Below are 11149 nucleotides of genomic sequence, written 5' to 3' on the forward strand. Positions count from 1 at the left end.
ACTATTGTAAGAAAAAATGTAAATGAGTGATGTAATTCAGCCTACAACATAAGGGAGAGAAAACCACTCCAGGCAGTCAGTGGCATACTTTCCCACTGAACTCGAGCAAGAATCACACACCTGGTCTGCATAACACAGTAGGGCATTCTCACTACGAAAGGGAGCTCAGCCATGCAGGACAGAACGCCGCCTCGCAAGGTCGCAGCGTTTCGAGATGAGCGCAGCCTCGCTCCGCCCCGCCTCACCGCTGACGTCATCGCCCCGCCTCACCGCTGACGTCATCGCCCCGCCTCACCGCTGACGTCATCGCCCCGCCTCACCGCTGACGTCATCGCCCCGCCTCACCGCTGACGTCATCGCCCCTCGCTTGAGCCCGAGGAGCCGCCATCGACTTCTCGTCGTCCCAGCGTGGAGGCCGGCGGCATAGCGAGCGGCGGCATGCGGTCTGTTAGCTACGTGCAGCGCGTGGCACTCGAGTTCTGTGGCAGCCTCTTTCCGCACGCCATCTGCCTGGGGGACGCTGACAACGACACGGTGCGACGCGGTAGCGGCGGGATCTGTTCCAGGCTTTGAGCAGGCGGGTGGCGCAGGGTTGCGTGGCGGGCACACATGCGAGCCTAGCGTGACTACGCGGGGGGCTGCAGCGCAGGGCGGGCAGAGAAGGTCTCTCATAAACGGAATGTTACCGTCACTGGATTACAGGCGGTCAACGTTTGCGTTACCATTGGACGTCGTAGGCACTACTTGTAAAGTTCTTAGGGAAATAAACTTTTTGGTCCCAGGGAGAGACCACCGTTGCACGACTGGAAATGCAAAACTATAGAGAAACAGTTTGTTGTCGTGCATTGGATTACTAATGGAATAAAGTCGAGGGTAATTGTCTCTTGATCTGTGTGTTGGATGGGTGTGCATCAGCACTATTAGTATCAGCTCCACAAATGGTTGTTCTTGGAATGTCTGATTTAGCTGTAATTAGGAAGAGATTAGCTTGAACACATATACAAAGACTGCCTCAATAGACAAATCTTCTTATGTTATACCCTGCTATCCTGGAAAGTGTCACAGCTAGCCATGTGAGTTAATGTTACACAGCATAATGTGCTAGGGGAGTTATGCAGAAAATTGAAGCAGAGGCATAATGCAGAGGGTGGCATATGTGGGCTCATTAGCAAGAGGGGATGGTGACTATTCAGCAGTCATCTTTCAAGAAGTAATCACTGTTTAGCCAGTGTGTTAGTGAGGCTGAAGATCCAGCGTAAATGTATTGTGTTCTTGCAGATTTTTTCTGGAGGATTACTTTCTCCACATCCTCGGATGAATGAAGAAAGCCCAAGTCGGCTGTTCAGTCTGCTTGTGTAAAATGAGGGCTCTTAATTTTTTTTCCTAGACCTTTTCTACCGTTTCAAGCTTTTAATTCTTCTTTTGCTTGTTCTTACCCATTTCAGGTATGAAATGGTGTACTATGCTGTGCTGGGAGTACTATGTTACTGCAGTTGTGAACTTTTTACTAACCCAATTCTCTTCTACAGCTGAACGAGCTAGTGGTAGGAGACACCAATGGGAAACTTTATGTGTACAAAAATGATGACAGCAAACCCTGGACTGTACGATCCTGCCAAGGAATGGTCAGTTCTTTACAAAGCTTCTAACTGATTGGGTCTTTTAATGTATGTACATATTATTGTCCTTGATCGCTGGTTTGGAATATGAAAGCCAGAGAGGAGTGGCAGCCAGAACGGCTTCTGATGCCTTTCGTCTAGTGATGTAAGACCCTCTTGCTTACAGCAAGCCCTTTGGACTAGAAGTTATGAGCGAAGTACTGAACAAACACAGTAATTCTGTTGGGGCTTCTCCCACCTTGAACCTGTGCCTGTGCACTGTGAATTTTGCTCCAGAGCTCTGGACAGTTGTGTGGCTTATGTATTTCTGTCCTGGGCTGTTCTTTTTCTCATTAAAAAGACTGTTCAAGTTCAAGAGACTGTTTGTGAGGAGAGGGTATGGCAGGGGTTTATCTAAAAGTGCTTCTTTGGGTTGCCTTCTCTTATAGATGGACTTTTAAGATCTTCTTTTCTCTTGCAGCTTACTTGCGTTGGTGTGGGAGATGTATGCAATAAAGGAAAGGTGAGAGCAATCCAACTCCCCCCATCTTTGTAGGGCAAATGGGAAGTGCTTAGGAGATTTAGCCCATGTCCGTCAAGATGTGGACGAGAATAGATGGTAGGTGTTTTTTCTCCAGGATCTGACCTAATGCACAGAATTTTAATGCTTCTATTTTAAAATTGTTTTTGTGTTTACACGTAACCTGCATCTCATCTGCCTGTGAACACAATACAAGTCTTAGTGAGCAAAGAGATCTTATCTTTAGGAAGCATTACTGATAAGCACATCCTTCTGTGTAAATACCATGGGGATTCAGGTGTTTAAGGATTACTCCCTTTCCTTGGTGGCTTTTACACAGCTGTACTGAGCCCTGTTGCGGATCAATGGCTCTTCTGATGCTTGACTGTATGTGTTGAAGGTCACCTAACCAAGACAGCCACAGAATAGTCTCGACTTCCAAGCAAATTCTAGAGGGCTTCTTCTTGGGGCTTGCTATTTTTGAGAATTAAACAAATGACTAAGAGGTCAAAAATTCCACTTTAGGCACCCTGCCTAAAATATTGTGCTCCAGAGGAGAGCAGAACTGAAGTGAGGTTAGAGTAAGCCATGTATTAGAAATTGCACACATCAGCTTGATATCCTGTTTTGAAAACGATTAACGTTTTGGACTATTTGGACCCTTCAGGACTTGAGTGGTTTGTATACTGGTATCGTGGTTTTGTGATTTTTGTTGTTGGTATTCCATATCATAACGTCATGTAAAGCAGTGGGAGTTAAAGAATTAATGTCCTGGTTCTGGGGACTGCCTTTTTTGGGCATTTTGGTTCTTGGAGAGGAGCAGTATTCCCCAGAGGACTTCAGGCCCAGAGGAAGAAAGGAGGAGCTCGTGGCTCACTCTCCTGGTCCAGGTGGCTGAGAAACATGTGGTCCCCGGCAGCTTTTGCCTGCCGTGTTATCACAGAATCACAGAATGGTCTGGGTTGGAAAGGACTTCAAGGGTCATGAATCTTCAACCCCCCTGCCACAGGTAGGGCCACCAATCTCCCCATTTAACACTAGACCAGGCTGCCCAGGGCCCCATCCAACCTGACCTTAAACACCTCCAGGGACGGGGCATCCACAACCTCTCTGGGCAGCCTGTTCCAGCACCTTACCACTCTCATAATAAAGAACTTTCCCGTGACTTCCAACCTAAATCTTCTCTCTTTCAACTTAAAACCATTTCCCCTTGTCCTACTATTATCTACCCTTTCAAAGAGTTGATTCCCCTCCTGTTTAGGCTCCCTTTAGGTACTGGAAATCTGCAATAAGATCACCTTCCAGCCTTCTTTTCTCCATGCTGAACAAGCCCAGCTCCCTCAGCTTGTCTTTGTAAGGGAGGTGCTCCAGCCCTCTTATCATCTTTGTGGCTCTCCTCTGGACCCTCTCCAACAGCTCCCTGTCTTTCTTGTACTGGGGACTCCAGACCTGGACGCAGTACTCCAGATGGGGCCTCACAAGGGCAGAGTGGAGAGGGACAATCCCCTCCGTGTCCCTGCTGGCCACCCCTCTTCTGATGGAGGCCAGGATACTGTTTGCTTTCCGAGCTGCAAGAGCACACTGCTGGCTCATGTTCAATTTTTTATATACCAAGATTCCCCAGGTCCTACAGGGCTACTCTCAAGGACTGCCTCTTCCAGTCTGTATAAATGCCTGGGACTTGCCAGCCCAAGTCCAAAACCTTGCACTTTGTTATGTTGAACATCATTAGATTCACCTAGGCTCACCTTTTGAGTCTGTTGAGGTCCCTCTGAATGGCATCCCTTCCTTCCACCATGTCAATCGCACCACTCAGCTTGGTGTCATCAGAAAACTTGCTGCATTCAATTCCACCATCGATGTCATTGATAATGATGTTAAAGAGCACTGGTCCCAAGACAGACCCCTGAGGGACACCACTCATTACTGGCCTCTAGTTTTGGACACTGTTCCTCTCATTTTCTCTCATTTTATTTGATTTTGTTGGATGTAGTAAATTAATATTCCTCCTCAGATCATTACTGTTGCTCTGTTTTGTTTTTTTTTAGAGCCATCTACTATTTTCCCACACACACACTTTTCTCTCTCTCCTGAGGCGCTGGCCTGCATGTGCCCTGCCTCATTAGTCTCAGGGCTGGGCTGGACCGGCTGTAAACAGTTAACACTTTTTTTTTCCTTCCTCTCTCTTTTTTTTGTTTTGTTTTTGGGACTGTGACACCTGTCACGGACGCAGATCTGGAGATATCTCTGTGACAACTGGCCAGAAATAGTCTCTTGTTCCCTTGTAGCAGTCATTGATCTTCCCTTGCCCTGCTACAATTTCAAAAGAAAAAAAGTAATACAAAGACTATTCTCTTTCTCTCTTAGAATCTTGCAGTGGCAGTGAGTGCAGAAGGTTGGTTTCATCTTTTTGATCTGACTTCCCCTTCAAAGCACCCAGATTCTTCAGGCCACCATGAGTTAGCAGAAGAGCAGAAGCCAGTGTTCAAGCAACATATTCCTGCCAACACCAAAGTTATGCTAATCAGTGACATAGGTGAGCGGGACAAGGATGGGAGTTCAGGGTGAGGGGATTTGGGGGCATGAAGTGGTGATGGGGAGAGAGAAGGTGTATGAGCACATAGAAGAAAATGTCTACCTAGCTGAAACAATTGCTTTAACAAAGACTGTCTGGTCCTTAAGGAGAGGAGCAAAAACTTACAAAAAAATTCCAAAGTGTGAGTTCTTGTAATAGGGTTGGGATCCTCAAGGATGGTGCTTAATGGATGTTGGGGTTTTTGCAGTTATGAAGGCCTAAGAGAGCCCTTCTGTCTCCTGCAGATGGAGATGGGAAGTGTGAGCTGGTGGTAGGTTACACTGACAGAGTGGTGCGCGCCTTCCGTTGGGAGGACTTGTCGGAGAATTCAGACCATGTCTGTGGGCAGTTGATCCTGCTGAAGAAATGGTTACTGGAAGGTCAGGTAAGGATATACGGGAAGAGGCACGAGATCTCAGTCCTCAGACAAAGTAATTGTCATCTTGATGGCTTGAAAGGAGATTTGCCTAGCAGTTGTCCTGTGCACACACGGAAGCTGGTGTGATGTTATTAGCTTCTCTCACTTGACTAGAGAACATTTTCCATTAAGGGTGTTGCTAAGTGGCTTTTGCTAGGTGAAGATCCCTTTTACTTGGATATTTTGCCTATAGCTGGCTTTGTTCAGCTTACGCTCAGCTTCTATGAGAAAATCTGCTGTAGTCAGATGTAGGTACAGGTTGCACAGTGGAAACTTCTAGGTTATGTAAGGTTTTCAGTTCAATTCTATCTTTGTTTATCTTGTGTCAGTACAGGTGGATAGCCTTTCTGTGAACCCAGGCCCTGATGGCTTACCAGAGATGATGGTGTCCCAGCCAGGCTGTGGTTATGCCATTCTGCTGTGCACCTGGGACTCTGAGCAGCAATCCATGATAGAGGGGAGAGACAGCTCTTCCCCAAGCAGGTGAACAGTGATTGTATGGAGTAGATGTGGAGATTCTACTGTAGATGCCTGTCACAAGAGGGCACCACCACCACTGCCTTTCTGAGGGATAAATGCTGTCATCCTAGTGAAGCCAGCGTCTGTGATGAACTACCTGCTGGGAGTTCATGACGTAATCTTGTCAGCACCCAAGTGCCCATGAATTCAGGTCTCTATCCTAGAGACGAATACTGTTTTTGTTGTGTCTTGCTCTTCTTCTCAAGTTGGCCAATGAGTGAGTGACCTAGATCTCAATAAAGAGGAGTAGTCAGGGGAGCTGTCTAATGGTGGGAAGGATGGCATCTGTAAGGCTGAGCCAAGACCAATTAATCTGAAGCCCTGGAAAGACACTACTGGTTTCTTCCAGGTAAGGCAGGATTTCCTAATAAGAACCTGGTAGCCAGTGTTGTAAATTACAAGCAGAGAAGTCAAGATGAGCAGCGAGGTTATTTTCCCTGTCCCTAGAGGCACCACTGTGAGAAAATGAGGCATTCCTGTGCTGTTCTGTGGGACACTAAGACAGACCCAGACAATGTACAGGATAGAAGCTGGGCAAGTCTTGATGTCTTAGAGACCTTAATGAAATGTAAGTATCTGCCTGGCCAGAACTCAGGCCCAGACATGATCTCTGACTCACTTGGACAACTATAGACAGACAGTTTTCCTGAATGAGTAGCATTCAGGCATATGTAATAGAAAATAAGTTTAAAAAAAAAAAACAAACACTAATGTCCTTGTTTAGAATAGATGTTTTATTGACCTACTTGAGGTCTTTCCAGTTTTCTGATGCTACAAATCACTAGGTCTTGTTTTTCAATCATTAGCAAATTTCTGTCATTCCTGAGGTGGTGTGCTTTCTTTTCATTGCTTTTTGTCGGCAAATAATCCTTCTACTGATGATTGAAATGTCCCCTGCTTAAAGCAATCTGCCATTTTTTGCTTTGGGGATAGCATACTGTTCCTGAGTATTTCATTAAACAGCCTGTGCACAGGCTCTACCCATCTCTAGACTTGGAGAGTTCTGTTGTTGGAGTACTCTGCTCTTCAGATTGTCCTGACACAGGACCAGACATGATCTCATAACCTTTTCTGATGCCTGCCTCTTTTCTCCCCAGAGAGGCCCCTGTTCGAGATGTTATTCTCCACCAAACATCTGGCCGGATTCACAACAAGAATGTTTCCACTCATCTGATTGGTAGCATTGGCCAAGGTGAGAGATTAAGAGCTTGAGGTCTCTGCCTCAACAGTTGCCTGTGACATTTTTTCAGTATGTCAGTCCAGGGTGAAATTAGATTTCTAGAGGCTGAAAATTAAAAACTTCAGGAGTTAGATGCTAGAACAGAGGGATTTCATCTCCTCCAAAGAACAGCTAAACATCTGGTTTTGAACTTTTTACAGACTTTGGACCTTCTGTTGATTATGCATCACCCAGCACAAATTTCCCTGCATCTTCCACTTGCTTGCATTTACTCATCTTGAATGTCTATGAAGCCCTGCTCCTGCAGATACACTAGATCCTTGCTTTTGCATGACTGCAGCTTCTACCCTCTTCTTAATTACCTAGATGCATCTCTTCGTTTCCACAGCATCATTTTTAATTTCTTGCATTTGAGCACTTGATATAGCACAGCTATATCCTGCCTTCTTTTGCCTGTGGATCCCAACTCCTCCAGAGCTGCTTCCATATTTCATTTTTATTGCTGTCTTGTCTCCTTTCAATTTATACTGTTCAATTGTTATCTATAGCTGCTGGCTTCTCCCAGCCATCATCTACTGCTTTTGTATCCAGGCGTTTCTTACATGCTGCCAGTGCTTCCCTCATGAAACTGGCTGAATATGCTGAACGCTGTTTTGGTACATACAGAGCATGCAAGTTTCACACTCCCTTGTCCATACGCTCCATAATGCAAGGAAGAAGAAGATTCAAAGCATGGGTCATTTTCCCTCCTTGTCTGCAACTGGCTGGAATTGATGTGCATTTGAATTATCATCTGCAGTGCTGTCTGTGGAGGAATTTGGCTGTCCAGTGTGATTAGAATTGAGGGAGAAGGACAACTGACCAAACCCTCCCCCCGCTCCCTTTCCCTGCTCCGCAGAGTACAGTTCCTACCCAGTTGCTAAGCTTGTCATATTTTCAGCATTTCAGCTGCTGCAAGTACCATGATCACTAGGGCATGAAATCAGTTATTTCACTGCATACAAAACCTGCAGAATAAGGGATGAGAAGTTTGTAAAAAGCCCCTTGGTGCTGGAACAGCAGTAGTGAGACAGCTAAAGTGTGTCATGCTGACCAGTTTGTAGAGGACACAGCAGATCATTTAGAACAGAGTGAGTCTAGATGAATGTCAGCTACAGTCAGTATAGCACCCAACCACCTGTTTGGAATAAATGACTCTGTAGAAATAGGGTACTTATGTTCTGGAGTGTTGTAGCCTGGAGCTGTGCATGGGTGGCGAAGGTAGGCTTGCAGTACAGTGTCATTTTGGGGAAGCTGTCTGGGAAAAGCATGAAACTCGTTTCAGCTCTGCTGTCTTGCCACTGACTGCCACGTTTCCTGAGTTGCTGCAGACCTCAAGGAGACTGTGCTTCCTTCAACATTGTCAATGCAAACATAAAATGCAGCTGTAGTTGAAAATGGCTCCAGCCTTCTGCCATCAAGTGTGATATCACTTCCAAAACTTTTATCTTCCATGTCTCTTCTGACTAGTGGACAGGTAGAGTTTACTGAAGTGGTGGTCAGGAAAGTCTTGTCTTTGGGTTTAGTTGGTCCTGTACACAATTGTGTGATACACATGCTTTGGAGAGGAACTGTTTGTTTGCAGGAAGTTCACAGCTGTGGGAACTAATAAACCAGAGCTGGGTGCATGAGCATTGAGGCAGATGTCTAATCTACCCTCAAAGCAAGAGCTCTGTAGCATCTGAGCAGTGTTTGCTGATTGGAAACCACAGTTTCTGTTCAGTTTTCATCTAGTGGAAGCAATAATATTGGTAGCATGATCTCAGCAGACTCATTCGGGAGCTGACATGAAGGTGCTTTTGTGCCGCTTTGACTGAAATGTAGTCCTTCTAGTGGGATCTGTTTTTTCTTCTTGTTTCTGGAACAACTGAAGGCAACATTCCTATCCCTGAGGGAAGCAGTGAGGATACAGTTGTAATATTCATTTAGCTCAGGCTATTATCCTCATTATCCCTTTGTGATTATTGTGCCTGTGTTTGCGCATTTTTGGAGCCTAGAGAGGCTATGATGATGTTAACTGCAACCAGAACTGCTGAAGGTCTGCATACATTTGGCATAAACAAATTCCTAGAAGCAGTCAGCAGAGCCAGACATGCCCATATCAATGCAAATTAAAGATGCTGGATTCTTGGGTTTACACTAACAGTAGTGCTCTACAAATAACAGCTGGCATGAGGTAGGATTGGTTGCAAAACTGCAGATACCTGTTACGCAAAGTTGCAAGACTGGGCAAAAAAGAAGACAGCTTACTGTTTTGAATCTTTTTTTTCCGGAGAGGAAAGGAACAATGCTCATAAATAGGTTTCAACTGTAATTCTCTTCTGCATTTACAGGCTACTCCAGTGTGGGTAGTGGCTCGGGTCTCTTTGCCCTATGTACACTTGATGGTAAGTCCTACCACTGTCCTGGAAGAAGGGCCTGTGAGAAAGCCCAAGGCTTGTCCTTAATTAAAAGTAAGGAACAAGTGTGCAATGCTTTTGATTTTGGAAGAAGAGGGAACTGGGCTTCAGAAATGTTTCCTGATGCACACAAAAGAATTTGATTCTACCTCCTTCTGCTGACATGTTTGTTTGTTTTCTTTTTTTTTCAGTGTCTTAGTATCTCCCTTTTTGCTATTACAATCCCTTCATCTGTGGATTTCAAAGCATTTTACAAATATTTATTACTCATATGGCACCATGGTCTATGGGGATGAACTGTTAAAGCTTGGCCCAAAACTGAAAGCTTGAAACTAGAATTAGCATCTGCTTACTCCTAAGCTGCATGCCTACCCAATACTTAACTGTTTGAGATGCCAATTTGGCAGTGCAATTCATGTAAACAAGAGCCTGTAAACCATAGCAGAGAGATGCCTTTGTACTTGAAGGGATTTGTGTTGTTTCCAAAAGCAATAAAGGAAATGGATGCTGAAACTCAAGTATTGTTAGTGAAGAGCTTGCCTCACGCTGGCCTGGAGCCATGTTTTTTTGCTCCATTGCAGGCTGAGAAGTGATAGGACAGACTAACTCTAATTAACTGAATGGAGGGATTCTGTTCAAAAAGCAGCTGTGTGGAGACAAGGTATCTCTGTTCCCAGATTGGCAAACTGTCCTCTGTGGGCTAAATGTCCATCTGCCCTATGATGTCCTGCTAGGGAGTTTCTGATTCTTGTTTGGGCCTTAACTGTGAAGCTGCCTCAATGGGCAAGGCTTCATGAACTGTATTGAGATTGGAGGGCACAGTGAGGATAGGTTCATGTTTATGTTATATGAATTTCTGTCTCAGATCTGCATCTCCCACTAGCCTCCATGGTACTTTCACAGTACCTCTGAATAATACAAAAATGATATGAGGTAAGTGCTTAGAAATATTTTAGCATTCAGAAGGCCCATTCTATGCTACTAGCCAGTAACTTTTCAGCTGATACCTGTTCTCTTGAGATTGTGTTATCTGTGGGACATGGTGAGAGGATTCTGGTTTACGTGGTCCCTGAGATTTGTTGATGTACTATACCCAGGGATCATGTTTTGAACATTTTAGGGTGCAAGCCAATTAGCAGAGCTGCTGCCATTTCTTCCTGTTTCCTGTTACTGCTGAAAATATAATCACCTACTGTCCCTCCCAGAAATGAAACTACTGTCAGCTACAGTCTGTACTATGCTCTCCCCTCTGTGTGCAGACCATGAGTGCTGAAGGAGTACACAAGGCACAATGTTAGCAGATATTGTGTTCCCTTTTAATATTTTCAGGACAATCTTTTTTTTTTCCTCTTCAGGGACATTGAAACTCATGGAAGGGCAGACAAGCTGCTCTGGTCTGTGCAGGTTGATCACCAGCTATTTGCACTGGAAAAGCTGGATGTTACTGTGAGTACTGTGTGAATAGCTCTGAGAGTGAAGGAGTGAAGACAAAAGTTCAACATAGCTTTTCTGTGTTTAAATTTAGGAAGGGCAGAGACAGTATTGCAGCATCTGAGGCACGAACTCGGAAGTGAACAATGCATATTGTTTGTTGCAGATTCTAACATCCCTTGTATGCATTCACAAGTTTTCTCTTTTAACTTTCCCACCACCTTTACATGTCAACAAAACATTCCACAAACACTCCTTAATTGCACATAGGCACTTACCCAATCAGAGCCATGAGTTGTCTCTGGTAACACGCTCTTCCTCCAGTCAGGGCCATCATCACAAGGCCATCACACAGCTTACTTGACTTTGCTTTTTTCTTCTTCTGGAGATGTCCTTGGTTCTCAGTGTCACTTTCTCTTGCTGTTTATTTTGTTCCACAGCTGCTGCTCTGAATAGTCTTTCTTGTATTC

At 44.9% G+C, this 11149-nt stretch overlaps 1 protein-coding gene across 1 annotated transcript; it reads left to right on the forward strand.

Annotated features, from left to right (window-relative positions):
• The first annotated feature begins 317 nt into the window (after nucleotides 1-317).
• On the forward strand, nucleotides 318-11118 carry LOC100541693 (KICSTOR complex protein ITFG2). Its single transcript, XM_010728583.3, is given in 10 exon segments — nucleotides 318-534; nucleotides 1530-1625; nucleotides 2080-2121; nucleotides 4486-4654; nucleotides 4939-5078; nucleotides 5446-5594; nucleotides 6728-6822; nucleotides 9183-9236; nucleotides 10604-10624; nucleotides 10627-11118. Coding segments are annotated over 10 exon segments (945 nt in total). The 5' UTR covers nucleotides 318-438; the 3' UTR covers nucleotides 10710-11118.
• The last annotated feature ends 31 nt before the right edge of the window (nucleotides 11119-11149 follow it).

This window comes from Meleagris gallopavo, unplaced genomic scaffold (genome assembly GCF_000146605.3).
Source record: "Meleagris gallopavo isolate NT-WF06-2002-E0010 breed Aviagen turkey brand Nicholas breeding stock unplaced genomic scaffold, Turkey_5.1 ChrUn_random_deg7180001718204, whole genome shotgun sequence".
Classification (NCBI taxonomy): Eukaryota; Metazoa; Chordata; class Aves; order Galliformes; family Phasianidae; genus Meleagris; species Meleagris gallopavo.